The 19,676-nt window shown below is 41.9% G+C and overlaps 3 protein-coding genes across 8 annotated transcripts in view; 1 reads left to right on the top strand and 2 right to left on the bottom strand.

Moving 5' to 3' along the window:
* Positions 1–3,957, bottom strand: part of Arms (Ankyrin repeat-rich membrane spanning) — an 85,133-nt gene extending 81,176 nt beyond the window's left edge. Inside the window, exons 1-4 of one of the 4 annotated variants that reach the window (XM_075673554.1) lie at positions 3,708–3,957; positions 2,540–2,657; positions 2,321–2,419; positions 1,960–2,058 (exon numbers count right to left, since the gene is read on the bottom strand). In XM_075673554.1, coding sequence (XP_075529669.1) covers positions 1,960–2,058; positions 2,321–2,419; positions 2,540–2,647 — 306 coding nt within the window. In that variant the 5' untranslated portion in view covers positions 2,648–2,657; positions 3,708–3,957. Of the gene's footprint in view, positions 1–1,959; positions 2,059–2,320; positions 2,420–2,539; positions 2,658–3,328; positions 3,344–3,707 lie in introns of those variants that run through there. The other 3 variants (XM_075673557.1, XM_075673555.1, XM_075673556.1) reach the window with 3 other exon arrangements.
* Positions 3,958–4,141: 184 nt separating this feature from the next.
* Positions 4,142–15,791, top strand: LOC142562951 (ileal sodium/bile acid cotransporter-like). The gene is made up of 3 exons (XM_075673561.1): positions 4,142–5,344; positions 9,623–9,794; positions 13,468–15,791. Exons 1-3 carry the CDS (start codon positions 4,823–4,825, stop codon positions 14,052–14,054), a joined length of 1,281 nt encoding a protein of 426 aa, XP_075529676.1. The 5' UTR covers positions 4,142–4,822; the 3' UTR covers positions 14,055–15,791.
* The window catches only part of MESK2 (misexpression suppressor of KSR 2), a 34,432-nt gene continuing 29,263 nt past the window's right edge, over positions 14,508–19,676 (bottom strand). For 2 of the 3 annotated variants that reach the window (XM_075673559.1, XM_075673558.1), the window contains exon 14: positions 14,508–15,981. In XM_075673559.1, the coding sequence (XP_075529674.1) occupies positions 15,857–15,981 (125 nt within the window). In that variant the 3' untranslated portion in view covers positions 14,508–15,856. Of the gene's footprint in view, positions 19,619–19,676 lie in introns of all 3 variants that reach the window. The other variant, XM_075673560.1, reaches the window with a different exon arrangement.

Raw genomic sequence — 19,676 nt, 5'->3', positions numbered from 1 at the left:
ATTGAGAGATTTCCAAAAGCACACTCTATCAGTTTAGGTAAACTTTATATTTTATATCCCTTTAATATTAGTTCAAAGAAAGTCTCCATAACACTTGCAATACTGAGCCAACATATAATTCAGTCAAGCTCAAGACCGTCATTATAGTGGCTGTCTTGTAAAGAGATTTGCAAAGACAGTTTGAATGTTTCTGCACCAGATGCAGGAAACAAGAAGAGGCATTCCTGGTTTTTATCAACAGTAGCTGAACAAGAGATGCAACAGGCTGGAGCCAACATTTCAAAAAGGGAGCAAGGGACAAATCCTCTTGTTGGAATGTCGGCTCCAGCCAGTGACATCGCCCCTTCAACTACTGTTGATCACTTTAAGTCTTGGCATGGTGGCATTTTTCGACAGACGCAAAATGCAAAGACACTTGTATGTCTTGATTTAGGTGCACATTAAAATAAACATAGGCAGTTAAAATTAATCCTGAGTCCCCCAGTATGGCATGCCTCATTATCAGATCGTCGTTTGGCATGTAAAAAGCCCAGAATTTTCAATTCTCTTTCAAGCCTCCAGCTTTGTGCAAACCTCCATCTTGTTTGAGATCCTGGTTCTGTCGCTTATGAAGAGTTGGTTGCAGCACAATACATAACTATAAACACTCTTTATAAGGCATACTACTATTATGAAAGCAGTTTTGCACCAGCTTGCGGCCTCTCTTAGCAAATAAACCAGTACTGTTTCTGGAAAAACTTCTTTAAAGTGATGCACGTAATTAAAAAAAAAAAAGGCTTCTTTTTTTTATTACTAACTTTCAGCACAATATGCACACAACTTTTAATACATGTTGATGGCTTCCATTAATCCAATGAAAAAAACAAAAAAAGTAAAATGGATTATGTTTAGAGAGAAAACCTAATAAGAACAGCTTCTCTTTAGAGCTAAATATGCACGACTCCTCTCAGTCCAAAGGCTCTGCAATATTTTTCAAGCATAGCAAATAAGATCTGCCTAATCGCTAGACAGTGCTTTCATGAGTACTTTAGCCAAATAATATTCCTCTACATGAAGCAGGGAGCCAACAATTTTAGTGAAAAGATCACCTTCGCTTTCTTTAGCTTTCCTAAAATCTCCACCACTTTTCATGTTTATTTATACAAGGCGATAAACATGATGGCTATTGGCTGGATTTCATTAGATGTCACGACTTAGCACCACCTCCGGCATAACTTCAAGTTTATTTTGGTTAATGTATAAAAGAAAACAAATTATGGAGAGCAAGGCTAATAGTTTTATTCACACATGACTAAAAGCTGCCCTCCAAAAACAATTTAAGAAAGCAAACATTGGCACTTCAAAAGCACTATATCAGTAATGTGAGCACACTCAGGAATGTTAATAAGTACACATTATCAAGAACACAAAATACAAAATGTATCAAAAAGAAAGTGTTAGATGCACAGAAATAGGTGCTACCAGCAAGAACTGAGACATCTTATGTTGTTATGAGACAATGAATAGAATGCTTGTATTGTGTAAGCATTGCACTCTTAGATGCCACGTAAAGTACCGTAGGATACATATTCAAGAAGTTAGGTATTTAATAAGCAAAACACAAAGATACCCCATTACTAATGAGGTAGTGGCATCACTTGGTAGTGGATACAATACTAACGGCTTCCGAGACTGAGCAGCAAAATGAACCCGATTTAGGAGGCCATGCCCATACCAAATCTCTGCAAAAGAGTGGATGTTGAATATTGTTTCATGTTGGCACAGCAGTGTGTGTGGTAGACAGGAATGATGAAAAAAAAAAAAAAAAGAAGAGGCCAGCAGGTTTTGTTGTCGGGGAAGCATTTTGACTGCCAGTAACTTCATATTCAAACAGACATATTCCACATGTTCCATAAGGTGCATTGCAGGACCCTTCTAATGAACAGAAGCAATAAAAATGACTGCATATAAGCAGCTCACCATATCTCGATGCTCAATATCTGCATTGTGCAAAACAAGTTCTGAAACAATGTCTGTATATCCTTCCTTAGCAGCGTTCAGCAGTGCTGTCCAATTGTCCTGCAGAAGTGGCAAGAGCAAACACACTGAGTGAACATACTGCTATCATAATGTGATATAAATGGCAAGGAGAATTACCCAGCACGAAGAATTAAAAGCTCGAAGGGTAGATGTTCGGGACAGTTAAAACTGAACGAAACACACAGAATTGAAAGAATAGAACAGAACACCTGTTTGTCCTGTTTTAAAAGTGCTACTGTTGCTACTGGTGTGACAAGTCACTTACATTCCAGAAAAATCATTAATGCCCAAGATTGCTTACAAGGTCCTCTAGGTGGACATCAGCTCCTTGCCTAATCAGTTCTTCAACAATGGGAAGTTGTCCACACTGAGCAGCTATCATCAGCAATGTCTGGCCATTCTACAAATAAGCAAAGAAAATTAACTTATTGCAGTGACACCACACCAAAAGAAACAACAAATGTTTGTGCACTACATTAGTCGTAGATAAACAAAAATGAAAAGGATGAGGATATTATACCTCGTCCCGTTCATCAGGGCTCACATGCTTGTTATTGAGAGACCTTTCAAGAGAATGTAGGTCTCCAGCATTTATTAGAGCAACAGCACTTGAAAATGCAGACGTCATATTACCTATCCTGGAAAGCAAACATAACACATGTTAGCAACGATTTCAAAATTATCCTATTAAAACAGTGTAACAAACAAGGTGTCAGTTCTGGCCATAACACTATGTTTCGTAAGTTGGTGCCCAAATAACACAACTGATATTCAGATAGAAACAATGAAAACTACCGACTAAACTATTCGTCCTATTTATGTGTTACCACCTGTTTCAAATGGTCACATAAAGAGAAAAACAAAAAGCAGGCAACTGACAAATACGTTTGAGGTCAACGACGGTTCAAAAATATTAACAAATGCATCAGACCATACCGATTTTATGACGACCACACTACAACAAAAACTACCAGCACCTTATGTACGCTTACAAGCGGGTTAATCGCAGTTTTTAAATGAATTGTCAGGGAAATTCATCAAGCTAAATATTGAACAGTTGTGTTAACGAATAAATAACACGAACCGTAACGTGTGGAATTACACAGCCATCAGAGTTGCTAAGCACAAAATTTCCGTGCTTAGCTCCTCTTCAATTATCTAATGGAGAAAAGTGGTAAAGCAACCATGGACTACACAGAAAGCTTATGGGCTGTCTCATAAGCAGTTCCGTTTATCGTTCTTTGGCAAAAGGATGTAAGAATGATCTCTTGCGCGTAGACATGCGTGAACATCTATGACCGAAGCTTACCGCAACGCCTATGAGCAGCAAGTTGAAGCAACAAAAGTTAATCGCAGTCTTTAAATGAATTGTCAGGGAAATTCATCAAGCTAAATATTGAACAGTTGTGTTTACCTAAATTACAAAAGATATTTCACAGTTTCATATAATAAATAACACTAATCGTAACGTGTGGAATTACACAGCCATCAGAGTTGCTAAGCACAAGATTTCCGTGCTTGGCTCCTCATAAATTATATAATGGAGAAAAGTGGTAAAACAACCATTGACTGCACAGAAAGCTTATGGGCTGCCTCATAAGCAGTTCCGTTTATCGTTCTTTGGCAAAAGGATGTAAGGATGATCTCTTGCGCGTAGACATGCGTAAACATCTATGACCGAAGCTTACCGCAACGCCTATGAGTAGCAAGTTGAAGCAACAAAACTCTGCATTTCTAGTCGTTTTTGATTAGCGCATACTAAAGGCAAGACCACCCAACCACTACAAAAAAGAACACAGACGAGCCTGCAAAGTAGTACATCACAGAACACCTACAACCGTCACACATCGTCACATCTTAACCATTCTTAACGGTGGTCGGGTGAAGTCGTTGGCCGCCGCCATCTCCCGACTCCTCCCGACTGAGCCCAAAGCCCAAACCTCGCTATAGATTTCAGTTTCGGTTTCGAGCACCAAATTTTAGTTTCGTCTTAGCATCTTCTGTTCAAATTTACGTTGGATATCTTTTCTTATTTCATAAATGCGTTGGTTAATTACTGTTGTTCAAGCTGTAATGCACATGGACGAATTGCAGCATATATTACCACAGAACACCTATACAAACTATACTCCATGCACCCGTCGACGGCCGTTGATGGCCGTTGTGTCCTCGGTTCGCCGGTGTCCCTTTCGCTACCCTCTATAGTGTGCCCAAAAGTCACGGATCCTAGTGTTCTGTTACCCGTGCAGTCGATTTGTGCTGTGATCATCACTCCGCGATGATTTAACAGTATTGATCAACGACTGTTCTAGCTACATGTGCAGCGAGGACGAACTGCACATTGCCGCCGTCAGTGAATCTGTGCGCCTGTTGCTTTTCTGAACTCCTCGATACTGCCGGGTCACCGGTTTGTTTAAATGCTTCATTTAAACGTTAGACGATCAACCAGACACGTCTCCGAATGGACTGTGGCTCGAGGCTACAGACGGTTGTGGCCGCATTGCTGGTTAACAAAATGCGATTGTTAGTGCGATGCCAAATTGAAAGCAGTGCCAAATGCACTTTACTCTGATGGCCGTTCATAGAGCTCCAGCTTTCGTGTACCTTTCCACTTTTTATCAACTTGTCTCCTTAGATATGTTGGTGATAAACGGGCTTCACTTGCACCTGGCTTGTCTGCCACGTCTCGCAGCTGATTGAGGGCTTTTGCGATAGTTCGAAGCTTATCTATTGACGCGTTCACCGAACCGAGCTAAACCTACCGCCGGAGATTGGTGCACTGACAACCAGCAGTACGCACACCATGTGGCTATTACGTTCTTGTGCTGCAGTACTGCTACTAGCGCAATTATCGACGTGCATACTCAATTTTACTAGTCCAGAGACGAGGCTGCAGCTTTACGAACCTGTAAATCTCACGTTTCGCTTTACCCAGAAAAAGAGCAACGCAACTGTCGTACTTCAATCTAGTGATCCATCTGTGGTCCAGCTGAGTGAAGACGGAATCGCATTATCACTGGAAAGAGTCGCGCCGAGTGACAACCTTTCAACGCTTTTAACACCACTGAAGATTGGTTATGCCAACTTATTGTGGCAAGTTGAAGACAGCAACACGAACGAGACCTTTAAAGGCATTCACAAAATGCGTGTCGTGCGGGAATTGACCGCATTTTCTATGGGATTTGGAGCTGTAATTGGAGTTTTGGTGGCCTTGAACAATGTCAATGTTGGATGCCAGCTGGATATGCGTGTGGTACTCTCACAAATCAAGAGGCCAGTTGCTCCAGCTATTGGCATGTTTTGCCAATTCATCTTTATGCCACTGGTGAGTTATATTATCATACTAGGACAAAATCGGTAGACTCGCACTTCCTAGCGAAAATCCCAATTGAAAAACTAGTAGTTTAGAAGGTTATCGACAACTAATGAGTTCTCATAAGAGGGAGAACCAGTAGTACGTTTACAAATGAAATATTGAGATTTACAACTGGACCCATTCGCCAACAAATTTGACCTCGTCCTCAATTTGATAAGGTTATGCACATATGCACCAACACACAAAGCAATTCACTTGCCCACTGATACAGTGGGCAAGCTTAACTTGCCCACTGTATCACAATGTGCAATCTCTCCCACATTTTCTAAATATGCAAGCAACATTTGGGTCATTATAAAATGGGTTTGAGTTGTGCCAGCTGTGGTTCAAAGCAAATAGGTAAAGCTTTCCGGCGCATTTTTAACGTAAAAAATGTAAGTGCTGCTCTCCTCTGGTAGGGTCTTGTATTATAGGATCAAAGTATTATTACTATTATTATTATTAGTAGTAGTAGTAGTAGTGGTAGTAGTAGTGTTGTTAACTGTTTTGTTGTTTTGCAGCATTAATCATCCAGTGACTTCTTATCGAAACTAATTGACAATTCAAGCAGCATCAAGGCCACTGGCATTTAAAACAAATATGCATAGCCTTAGTCTTTTAGTACAACTTACAAGACCATCATAAAGCTTAATAATCAACAGTGGGCCTAATATATATATATATATATATATATATATATATATATATATATATTATTAGTCTATCAGAAAGCACTATCACACTGTATAGGCACTAACACAAATTACCTATAGACTAATATGTACCCAATGCAAATTCCTATTGGACGAATAAATATATTGTACATCAAATGCAAGAACTTATTAGACTTATTGCCCCTGTCCCCATTCACATTCACTCTTGCACTCACTATCACACGACAGTCATGTCCATTCATGCTTGCCCACTTTTGCACACAGGTATGCTTACATCTGAGAAATGGATGTGAAGGAGTTGACATGGCTGTACCAATTATGTAATGAATAATTATGTTATATTGCACCTTGCTGAGAACAGATAAATATGGCTAAAGGTCCCTTTGCATATAAAAAATATTCTAAGCTTTCCAGGTTCATTGCATTTCTGTAATCGGTAGACTGGCACAGTTAGAAATTATTTTTGGGGTGGATGGAAGTTTCACATGTGTATGGGGAGTGGGTGTAAGAGCCAAGGGAAAACACGCCTCTTGCCACATATTGCAAAACTATTTCAAGGGATGCAGAAACCTACCTCACCCGTGCCTGCCCTGTGTTGCTATATAGAGCAATCAAATCAAATAGCAGTGCTAAAATATCCGAGTATGGTGTTAGTTACTTCGAGTCTAACTAGTAGGTTTTGCATATATATCAGAAGTAAAGGCAGATATGGTGTAGTTTTCATAGTGGCTATTTGTTGAATTTATACTTAAGGCAGTATCTTGGATCAATCACTTTTGTGTATATTACTTTCTGTCAATGATGATTGGCTAAGCTGGTAGCCAGAGTCTCCCTCACACCAATGAGGCATTGCATCAGATGCTACATCACAAAAATATGAAAGTATCCCCAATAGTTACAAAGAATACAGCCCCTGTAAACAATCAGACCAATAATGTATGCAATTCTAAGGTATATATGTAAGGGCAGTGTCTTTGCCTTACATTAACAATGACGTGGCAGCTTGGTAGAGTGGTTCTGTGTGATGACATGGATGACTTGGTCTTCCCAAAATGGCGCTGGAAAAATCAGGAGGAAGATGTTCTGCCTCTTCCTGAAAGTTCTTCGTGATGCGGATGTGTTGACTGAGCAGTGACATTTAGCATTACTTGCTAAATGTTGTCACTCTATGTAGTAGAACTGCTCAGTGTATGTAGTGTGACTTGGTGCAATGGAGGCATCCTACCTGTGCTTTGTCTGGGACATTATGCTTCTGGCCTTATTGGTCTCTCTTGGAAGCATTGGTGATTTGCAGCCTACTCACACTCCATTTAACATTGTGGCATGTCTGGCTCCGCATTTGTTAAAAGGAGACACTTAAGTGGAGCAACTGCCAGCAGGCCTTTGTAAAGCTAAATGCACCTGTAGCTAAACGTCCTCATCCTGATGACTTTGGCAACTATTGTTCAAAAATATGGCTAGTGTGAACACATACAGATGTGCATAAAACATAAAGATATAACGTGACATATGGGACAGCAACAACTTGATTTGTGCGAGTTGGTTCATCTCGAGTAAAACTTGAAGCAGCGCAAAGAAGACGAAGACAACAGTCAAAAACACACACAGCAGGACGAGCGCTGTACTGCCTATTGGAAAATTTATTGAAAGATCACACAGCTTTTATAACATGTCAAAAAACACCAACAATAACCAAAAGGTTGAAGCACATATGCATTGCCTAGAAGTATAGATACTTATTTAAAAACTTTATCTCGTGTTCTGAGCGACGCTGTGCTAATCCTGCTTTGGTAATGTAGTAAGCTTCTACAATTTCACTTTCTTTTTTACTCCTTGCATGCTTCAGAAACCCTATGACAGTGCTCATTCAAAACTCATGAAAAGGGGAATAGCCATCTCCCGTATTCAAGCTGCAATGAACAGATCTTGTGAGCCCCAAATGAAAAATAGCCTCCCACTGCAGACAGAATGCCTAAAAGCAGCCAGGTACCCATCTTCTGTCATCACAGCCGTGTGTGAAACACTCCTACAAGAAACAAAGCGCTCAGGAAAATAGAAAAGCAGGAAAAAGAAAAGAAACCTTTTCATGTAATAGCATATGTTCACAAGGTATCCTATAATCTAAAGAAAGTGGCCAATAGGCACCAAATCAACTTAGTGTTTTCTGCTCCCTGTAAACTTTCGAAATTATGCAATGCCATGAAAAATTGGAAACGCCAGGAATGCACCACGAATCACGAAAATGAATTCACGAAGTGTACCTCTGACATCGTCTACGAGATACCTTTAGATTATCACAGCTCAATATACCTCAATTATCACAGCTGGTCCCTGAGAAAATGCAACTCTTTTGTGTAAAGTGACAGCAAAGGCATCTCTCAACGTCGTTTTCTGATAAAGAAAGCCTCCACCAGTTCAAAGGACAGCCTGCGAACTGCCTGTGAAGCAGCCACTGCTGTCCTGCAGTCATCAGAGAGAAAATTCTCTGAAGAGAGGAATCATTGGTGCTGTAGGGAACTATTCGCTACTGAATCCAATTGTGTTGCTTTATTAAAAGCCACAAGCACTACAGCCATGAAATTTAGGAAAGGGATACGCGCATGAGCAGTTTACCAAGGTGTAAAGAAATAAACCATTTGTATGGGTAACTGCTTAGTGGCTCATCAGTACGCACATATTTGCACTCACTTTCACTTATGCTCACCAGCAGACATTAACTCTCAAATTCTCAAGTCTACTAATGCTTACTGGCCACTTACTCATAAAGTGTCAACTCACCCTCAGTGGCACTCACATTGACATCCGCGCGCGCGCGCACACACACACACAAACACACACACACACGCACACACACACACACAACCAAGAAGAGACCTATGCTTGTTACAGAGCACCACTTGCTGCATTATGTTTCAATTTAAAGGACTTCAAATTTTACTGAGAACATATAAATCACTGAATTCTTGTAGATCCTGTTTCTTTTTTTTTTTTTGGTGTGTGTGTGCATGTTTTTTTTTGTGTGTGTGCGCATGTCAAAAGCTGCTTAACGTGATGCACATCATGGAGATTAATTCTACCTGAAAAAGTGCCCGACAAATGAACCGTAATGCAATATTTTTGACTCATTTTAATGAACTTCATTGGAAGTGGTTGCATGCTGTAGAAGTTTGAAGATATGAATTGTGAAGTACCTTATATAAAACTAGATAGGTGGCTGTGCTGGAGGAGAAAAGTCTGTTAAGAATTGCTAATCAGTCTGCAGAACTGGAACGTAAAACATAGCTGTCCTTCTGTAGAGCCTATACAGTATGCAAAAAAGAGGTGAGGCGTGCAGACAGGACACAAGAGTAGAGAAGTGGACACCACGAATGCCGTGTTCTACTCTTGTGTCCTGTCTGCGTGCCTCACCTCTTTTTTGCATAATGAATCCTTACCAACTAGCTCAGCTTTCTGTCATTCTAAGCCTATATAGGCTAACACGTGCAACAAAACACTGCGCTGACACTGGGGAAAATAAACTATTTAGGTTAAATTTGTAAAGCCCATATTCTATTATACTTTACTGCTTTTTCAGATTTCCTATGGGAGTGCAACACTGCTTCTCCAGAATCCAGTGACAAGACTTGGGCTTTTTACAATTGGCTCATGTCCTGGTGGAATCTACAGCAACTTCTACACCCTGCTCTTTGAGGGAGACTTGGACCTCAGTGTTACCATGACCTTTATGAGCAGTGTAGGAGCACTCGGTATGTACAAGTGCGTAATGACATTAATACAGCAGAACTTCGTTGATACATTCCTGTTTGTTATGTTTTCCCTGCTCTTAGGCTCTGAATCTCCGATCCCATTTAATTTCCATAGGGTCATGGGTGTTAGTTTCCTGTTTGTTATGTCTCTCTTGCTTGTTGTTAGATCCTTGCCTTGTTACATTTCTTGCATGGTTGTTGCTCCGCGCGAAGTCTACAAACCATGTCTCTAACGGATCACACCACCTCGAGTTGGTAGGCACTGTAGCTACTACAGCGCCTACCACCACCTCGAGTGACACCACCTCGAGTGACACCACCTCGAGTCGCTGTAGCTACTAGATGGCATAGCATTCCCGATTCGTTAGTGACTGGGTCTGAAAAGGCTTCTTTGGTGCCTGTGGCAGCTAGACGTGCGAGTAAGCAGCTAGATGCAGCCCCGTGCGTACATGGCTCGTGACCTTTGAGTGAGCGCAGAGACGCTATATTTTCCTTCCCTTCTTGGTCAAGTGCTGTCCGAGGTTGTTGAAAATGTCTGGTGTACCTAGCCGACTTCACGGTCGCCTGCTTACGTGCGGTGCAGAACCACAATGTTAGAACCATTTGGAAATCTTTTCTTCCTCCTTTTGTTTTCTCCCTTTATATTCTTTTTTTTAACCCATCTGTTGCGGATAATTCAAGTGAGTTTCTTTTTTTTTTCATGTGGGTTCCTCTGAGCCGGTCTTCTGCGCCTTAAGGGGGCCTTGCCACCTACAGGGTTATCTGACTGAGCTATCTCGGATGCTCGGTTACTATAGTCAGAAGTTCAAATCCTTTTTCTTTTTTTCTTTTTTTTTAAGGGAAGTCAGCCGCCACTGGAAATTAGCCTTTCGCTAGCACAGGGACACTTTTGCATTTGCTGGTTACTTCTTTTAACGTTTTTTGGTGGTGTGTAATGGCCACTAATGCACATGCCACTCAGTACCCCTATGACCGTATTAAGTGTCATTTATGTGGCTCGTCGGAGCAAGGGTTGGTGGGGTTGGAACATCATTATGGCCAGCAGCATTGTTTAATAATCCATTGGAAGTGTTCCATTTGTAGCTATGTGACTGAGGTGGCGGCATGGAGCAGAGGCTGAACACCCGGCCTCTAATCTGAAGGTCATAAGTTCGGATCCTCCTCCAGTACACTACATTTTTAGGCTTGCAGTAGCGCCTGACACCGGCAAAAAGAAAAAGGAAAAGAAAGAAAGAAAGAAAATAAATGCCGAGAACCACTGGGGCTATACTAGTCCAGGTGCAACCAAATTAGGAAAGCCCACTAAGCTTCAACAAAGACACTCCCTCACCAGATAAGGAATTGGCCTCCCTGGTGCAGTATTTGGCCACTACCTTCCTCATGACCCCTACAGTTAACCCATGGCCCTCAGTCCCCAGTGGCTGCGGAGCACCCGACCAAGGTGGCAGTCAGACGGGGCAAAGCGTGCCAAGAATCTCTGGATCGAGACAGGCCGCCACTGCGAACTGAACCTGGCAACTTTCAACACACGAACACTCTCGAGTGAGACTAGCTTAGCAGCTGGGACTCTTTGAGGAGTTATCGTGCATTGCGTGGGATATTATTGGCCTTAGTGAGGCTGGAAAAACTGGTGAGGCTTATACAATGCTGACTGACGGCCACATCCTCTGCTGCAGAGGACTTCCAGATAAGAGACAATACGGGGTAGGATTTCTAATCCATAAGGACATAGTGGGCAACATTGATGAATTCTACAGCATTAATGAGAGGTTAGCAGTAGTCATAATAAAGTTGAATAGGAGGTATAGAATAAAGGTAGTACAAGCCTACGCCATAACCTCCCATCACAATGATCAATAAATAGAACAGTTTTATGAAGTTGTTTAATTAACGATGAGAGAAGTGCAAACTCTGTATACTGTAGTCATGGGTGACCTTAATGCAGAAGTGGGGGAAAAGCAGGCTGGTGAACAAGCAATTGGCAACTACGACATCGACTCTAGGAACAAGCAGAGATGTTGGTATAATTCGCAGAAAGGAATATGCTCCGAATGATGAATACCTTCTTCAGCAAGTGTTGCAACAGAAAGTGGACCTGGAAAAGCTCTAATGGAGAAACAAGAAGTGAAATACGTACCTTTCATACTGTCTGCTGATCCCAGCATCGTGCAGGATGTAGAAGTGTTAGGTAGGGTAAAGTGCAGTGATCATAGGTTAGTTGGGTTTAGAAGTGTTAGGTATGGTAAAGTGCAGTTATCATAGGTTAGTGAGGTCTAGGATTTCCCTCAATATGAAGAAAGAGCAGGCTGGCTTCAGGAAGGGATATTCTACAATGGATCACACCCATGTCATCAATCAGGTAATTGAGAAATCTGCAGAATACAATCAACCTCTCTATGTGGCTTTCATAGATTATGAGAAGGCGTTAGATTCATTAGATACCAGCAGTCATAGAGGCATTACGAAATCAAGGCATACAGGACGCGTACGTGAATATCTTTAAAAATATCTACAAAGATTCCACAGGTACCTTTGTTCTCCACAAGAACAGCAGAAAATGACCTATCAAGAATGGGGTCAGGCAAGCAGACACACTCTCTCCAACGCTATTCACTGCACGCTACTATAAAGCTTTTGATGTTTGAGCTAGTGTCATGGATAGGTGTTTTAGAAAGTGGAAAACCACAATTTGTTAATGGATGTTGAGAGTAGTAGCTCGGGCAGCAGCATGGACTCCATGTCAAGTGCCAGCACAAGTGATCATAATAAGTATATGTCAGTTGGGAGCAATAATTTGTGCTGAATCACAAATTTCTTTATGTTGGAAAAGACTCCAGACTGCTTTAATTTGCCGTTTCTCTGCAAGAGAGTGTGTCTGCCTAAAATTTTTGCCATTGCATTATTGCTTCAAACCCTCTCTCTTGCTTTGAGTCACCAAGGGAAAAAGGGGTGCTTAGATCGAAGAGAGCATGGTATTAGTAGGATGCGAAGACTACAAAGTGGATGAGGGTGCATCGATTATTCATTGGCTGTAAAATTTCTAGGAACACAATACACTTTTATTTCTGTGCAATCATCTCTTGCATCCTAGAAATGCACATGCTTTAGTGTATGTGATTGTGCCCCTTTGAAAGGGTGGCAGTTGGCATTGCTGATGCGTCAACATGAAGCCTCTGGCTCTTGAGGCCTATATAAGTGTAAAAGAAAAATAAGAAAAAAAGCTACTTTTCCTTATTGGTTGTGCTGCCACCTAGTATGCCCATACCAGATTTTCGTAGCGCCAGTGTTCCACAATCTTCTGTGGCCACCTGTGGTTAGCATACACTTCTTACGTCTCATACAGATGTGCCAACCTTTCTGGATTGCCTACCCTCACATGTTCCATTACCTGTGCTACTGGCAGTGCCACACGGTGGGTGCTAATCATGTGGCATATGGGGCATGTGCTAATATGGGGCAACCCAAGTCTCACAATAGTATGTGCACACAAATGACTGAAAGTTAGAACAAGTTGCTTGCGTGTGCGAATAGGTTTCGTGCCTTCCTTCTTTTTCAGTCACTTAGCGACCATAGAGTTGATAGTCGGCACTTGTGCTTTTTTTTGCATCCCGTGCATTTTGCAAGCCTGCCTTTCTGTTCCATACACTCATCTGTGCGTTGTTTGGCCCTGCAGCCCTGATGCCGCTGTGGATGCACACCCTGGGCCGCCAGATAGCTGGCACAGCCACACCAGCAGTGCCATTCAGCAACCTGTTCGTGTCCTTGGTGGCGCTAACTCTGCCACTGGGGCTGGGCCTCCTCATCCAATACAAACGGCCGAAATGGGCTCAAGTGGCAGAGAAAATTGTGAAGCCATTCTCTGTGGCCATATTACTTGTTGCACTAGTCATAGGAACATACACCTACTGGTACATAGTCACACTGATCACTCTCATGGAGGTAGTTGCTGCATCTGTGGTGGTAGTCACAGGGTTTTTGTTTGGTGCAACAATGGCTTGGCTGTTTAGACTAACAAGTAAACAGATTATAGCAGTTTCCTTGGAAACTGCCATTCAAAATGGCCCGTTAGCCATTGTTGTGCTTACTTTTTCACTGCCAGAACCAAGCGGCGACCTTGCCGTGGTGCCAGTGGTAGTGCTGGTTACATTAGCAAGTGCCATACTGTTAACTGTTTTTGCAATATTGACAGTGCGCCGTAGGTGTTCTTCCTATGCATATGCCTGCCAGGATAATTCAAAGTCAGAAATGCCTGTCAACTGAGGCTTAATTATGCAGGAATGTAGTGCCAAGCTGTGCTGTACACGTACAGTTGCGTTCAATGAGAGCTGCAACACAGTGTTCATGGTCAAGGGGGACCCCAAGACTTCATGGTGGCGTTGACACACAAAAAGTTCGGCACCAATGCAGAGTGTTGAGGCCTCTTCAACCATGGGCACCACATTGCAACTCATATTGAACATGACTGTACCAATGCTCAATTTCTGGTTGCTCATTTATGAAATAAACTGCACCTCATATGCAGAGCATCATGGGGAAACTTTGGGACAAAGCATAATTCAGCACCAGTTATGAGCATAAGCTCCAGATGCCAAAACACTCTACCAGATCATAATGAGATGTTTTTAAGTACTGTGTGATACAGTTTACTCCCATACTCCCAACATTTTTCTCCTGTAATGGGATATGGAGAATGAAGAAACGAAGCCAAAGCGATATGTGTATGAGGTTGCTTTATTTGTACCATGTGCATGTACCTGCATAGATGTAAAACAAATGCATTCACTGTACATGCAGTTGTAAGGAACAAACTATAATAAAAATACATTTCTTCGGCTGAATCTTTAAGAGCAGCACACACAACATACAATGCAACATATGCCCATAGTCAAAGTAAAAGTACATCATTTATACATCTTGTATAGTAGGCTTCACTCATGTATACACTGTGTACAGTACACCATCTCAACCACCATCTACAATGTAAGCCCTTCAAAACAAGGCCTCACTAAAAAAAACGTGCCCGAACCTCTCCACTTTGCAATGTTTACAGCACTTAGCTCACTTTCACTTTGCCAAAATCCACAACAGACATAGGTGGGCGAGACCAGAGCAAAACAAGCAATTTCAACACAGCCCACATCCCTGCCTTCTTTTCAGCAAGCAATGACAGCAGACTGGACAGTTAAAACAACAACCATTCTTAGTGGGAGCAAGTTTTTATATGCACAACACTGTTTTTGCATAACGTGACCATGAGCCCTGGTGCATGCAACAAGCCTACACACGCTCAGGGTGGGCGTGTCTTCAAAAATGCTCCAGCCTGCAAGGAACACAGCTGCACCGTTGTGAACTTAACGCACTGGCAACTAACTATTCCAAAAGCATCAACAAGCAATGCATTGGTCCTCCTCAGCAGTCTCCATACTGAAGCAAGGCTCCATATCTAACCTTTCAAAGCTGGCTGGAGCAGCCCCAGTGGCAAGCACTGTCACTGAAGCCCTTTCGTTGTACTATTTGGAACCAAACAGACTTTATACTCTACAGCTTCAATGCAAGTTGTTGCAAGTCAGATGTAGCCTGGTCACACGCACAAAAGTAGATGCACACGTGCAGCTTTTACATTTTTGCTTTTTTAAGGTGCTCTCCAAAAGAATCCAGGATGCTCCAATTAATGCATACTTGAGAATAGGGCAAAAGTCCACAAAATATGTGTATGCAGGTCTGACACTGGGGTCAGTGCCTTTTGAGCTTAGAAGACTGAATGAAGCTTTGTACTACCACCAGGCACGAGTGTGCAAGCTTCAATGTACGTGTGGGTACACCAACAAGCATCTGTAACGTGATAACATGCAATTCTAACAGCAGCTTTTGTCGTTTTAAGCCTAGCTGACTTTTTTTCTTTTTTTTCTTTTTTTTTGCTCATGTCCCTTTGCTTTTGCATCTGTGACCCTTCCCATGACCAACACAGTCTTTGCACACCAACGCTACAGCTGGAGTGCTGCCACGAAAAAGCTCTCCTGTGTGGGTCCCTCCATGTTGCTGGAGTTTTTTTCCACCTCTGCTTAGCAGTTCACCTGATGCTGGTTTATGGGGTTTTCAACAATGTGTACTTCCTGCTTGGTGTTGGCCTCCTCTTCAAGCGAAGTCTGACGCACTGAGCTCAACTTTTGACCAGCAAGACTAGGGACTACAAAGAGGAGGGTGGGGGGAAAAAGAAAGAAAGGGAGAGGGAGAGGGGGAAAAAGAAATAGAATCAAAAACAATTTAGATCTACAAAATCAACTCAAAACATAAGAGGAAACAAACAAAGAACTGTCATCACACACACACAGTCATACACGCACACCACACATACACTAGTCTGGGAGAGCACACTGCCAGAGGCGCCTAAGGTGCTGCAACTACAAAACAAGAGCAAGACAAATGGGACAAAACAGGAGGTATAGGAATGAAACAAAGGTGAGGTTTCAGTCACACAAGTTATCATACAGGAAAAGAAAAGAAAGAAAGCAAAGGCTGCAACACAATGCACAGAAGAGGGGTTCAGTGAAACTATGATGCCCCCACTCCTCTCCTTGCTAACAGCCAAACCTTTGGCTTATCGGACTGAAAATGCAAAGTGGGTATGATAAAGAAAAGAGATGGATAAAGAAAAGAGATGCATGTACATGGTACAAATACGTGGGAGCACGAGAGACATTGCGTTACAACTACATTCTACTTATACATGTGTGCACAAGAAGGCTATGCTACTCGACCTTTAGGGCATTTTGTTTTTACTTGGAAAGAACACAAAGCTGCCAGATTGCAAAATTTTGTCTGCTAAGCTGCCAACAGCTCACTTTTTTTTAAGGTTAAATGGAAGACCACCTTGGTGTGCTTTAGATAAAAATACCATTGAAAATTCAGATGACTAACAGGATGAAGACCACCCCATACTGCTTAAAACTGCTTTAAAGCTAGAACAAATACAAATTCCTTGCACCACAATTACATCGCCCTAAGCTAAATGTTGTGCAGCCAGCTGCAATGTCTTGAACTGATGAACTAGTCACATCGGGGTCACCAGTGCTGTTGCAGTCACTAGCAGGGCTGCATTATCTTTGAAAATGCTAGTTCCTTGCTCCTACTTTTGGTTGGCATCATAAAGCTGTCATAAACCAGCTATACCATATATTAATGTGATCACACACAAATGCATTCTCTCAAGATCCACTTCTGGCACAAGAACCAAGACAGGGCACACAAGAAATGTGCCACAAGACCTTGCATAAGTGTGCCATGGTGCGAAGTACAGAAAGGTGCTTGCCTACCTGTGAACATTTTCATTTAAGTGCTTGCCAAAGTATGAAAAAAAACTTTCTGCCAAGCTCTGTCCTCTTAAAGCTGATAGTTTATACTGTGCCCATGCATGAATTCTGTAGACACAGCTTAAATAAGAGCCTCCACCTGGCATGTTTGGGGGGCCATGAAATTGCATAAGATAAAGAGGTCAGACCTAAGACAATTTATTCTAGTTGAAGCATTACTTCTGTTCGTAAACATGCATAAGATGCTGTAACTTGTTCATTAAGCAGTATCATGGCACTGAACGAAAACGCTAAAAAACCAAAAGGCTGAGGCCAAAGCTATGAGCACTCCTGGAAAGCATCACGATGGACATTTAACAGTGCGAACAGACAAAGCACCAGACGAGCAGACGATGCACACAGGCACTGGCATGCAAGTTTAAAGTCAGCACCCATGTGTGTCGCCTTATGGTCTGTTTGTATTGTTCAACACACAAGAACAAGCCTGGAAAGCCTATAGCTGTAGATCTGGCTGCCTACGTAATCTGCATTTAATAACTTATGTTATTACCAATCCTTATGTAAAATATGTAGCATAAATTTATGGTGGCATCATGATTATGCATACATATAGCAGACATTAGCATGGAAGAACAGAATATAGAAAGATACAAAATTGACTTAAGTATATAGCACAAAACAGAAACCAAGACTACTCAAAACTAATAAAATTTTCAAGTGTATCAAAAGCTTTTGACTAGTATTGGCTTATGTGTGTATGAAATGATCCTAAGTACTATCAGCCTTCTCCAATGCAAAACACTAATTTTTCACTCAGTAAAAGACAGCAAGTGATCCATGTAGAAGGAGATGTGCATGTCAACAAGCTGGTGGAACTTCGAACAACTGCAATGTGGTTGACCATTATTTCTCAAGACAAATGCTTCGCATAGGCACACTTAATTATGTTGTTAATGGACGTACGCACCTTGAAATAAAACAGAGCCGTTACCTAATCTTTAGTCCCAAATAAAATGGCATCTATGACCTACACTAGAACCACCGGAGCCCTGACCGACTATATGAAAGCATTGCAAGCCAACCCATGAGCACATCAAAACTTAGCAACAACAAAAAAAGGGGCAGTTAATCCTTGCAAAAAGCACTTTAACATAACCCAGCTGCATGAAAGTAAGCATCACAACATAGATGAAATAAAGCTTACATGCACAAGCAAAGTATCATTCACAATAAAGTACCAAGCACAGAGGAATTGAAAGAAGCAAAAGAAGTTAAAGCAATACAAGTACATATAGAAGCAGCCTGCCAGTTAATGCAAGGATCAACGAGCCAAATTAGAAGAAAAAGAAGCAGTACAATTGAAAGCCACAGCACGTTTTTTAATGGATGTCAATTATTACATTCAAGCCATGGCCACAACCAGCCCCAAGATTGACTTACTGTACTACCCCACCATTGGCACACCCACACAGAAGGCAACAGTCAACCACGTGACCTATCAGACACACCATAAACAAGTTAGACATCTGCCGAGTCTCGTTATCAAAGCCTTACAAACACTTCCCCAAGTTCCCCCCTGTGCATAGCCCAACTTTAGCACCACAATATTTTAGGATGGTAAATGCTGCTTGCTATTAATTAGCAGTAGAAAAACAAATTCCATAATGATATTAGGGAATCCAGTAGGGTATGAAATGTCCACCTTTGATTTTTTTTAAACAGCTGGTACAAATCCCACCACCTGAAGTAGCAAGCCCGCCATACTGCAGCTACAGCTACAAAGATGCTTACAAAGGTGAGGAGCACAAGAGAGCAGACTAGAGAAAAATATTGCCTAGAAAACCTGTGCTTGAAATACTGCTTGCACAGAGCGACTCAGAACGGTGACAAAGAAGTATGGGCAGCCTGTTGTGCAAAGCTCCTAGGTGCCAGTGCTAAATGGTGAAAATATAGCAACGCTGCTAGGTCTAGTGATGCTCTAAACTTTGAGTGCAAAATTTCCTGCTGCTCATTGCAGAGCAACATCAGAAAGCAAGTGTGCCTGATGCCACACTATTCACAAACGTTTGGCTAATGCCTACTAAACAAATGATGCTTCACGTGCACACACACGCACACACACACACAAACATACAAGAAGCATCAAAGAAGCTATCCCAAAGAAGAAATCGGAGAAAAACAGCCAATGGTGTCACAGGCAATGTACAAAAGCAGCAACACTGAATATGCCAGTCTTTTTTTTTTTTTTTCACTTCTTTGTAAACGAAAAAAATATATCCTATCCACAGTGGCAAGAAACCAAAGGTATCCATCACAATGACCATCCAAGGCTGATGCACAAGCAATGTGCACACTGGTAGCCACCAGCCAGCAAATGAAATGCAGCACATGTGCTGTCATGTGCCACCAGGCCTTGGCTTTCCTACTGGCCCAGATGCATATATCTGTGGGTGTCGCAGCCACGTATCCAGCAGCCTGTGCTCACGGGTTCCCCTCGCACTCTTCAGGCCTCGTCTGTTTTGGGCAAGGGCGCAAAAGCTCTTTCTGGCACAAACAAAAAGGAAAACTAACA

The sequence above is a fragment of the Dermacentor variabilis genome, chromosome 1, assembly GCF_050947875.1.
Source record: "Dermacentor variabilis isolate Ectoservices chromosome 1, ASM5094787v1, whole genome shotgun sequence".
NCBI classification, from domain to species: domain Eukaryota; kingdom Metazoa; phylum Arthropoda; class Arachnida; order Ixodida; family Ixodidae; genus Dermacentor; species Dermacentor variabilis.
The sequence above is the reverse complement of the archived record's forward strand: the minus strand, read 5'-3'. Positions and strand labels throughout refer to the sequence as shown.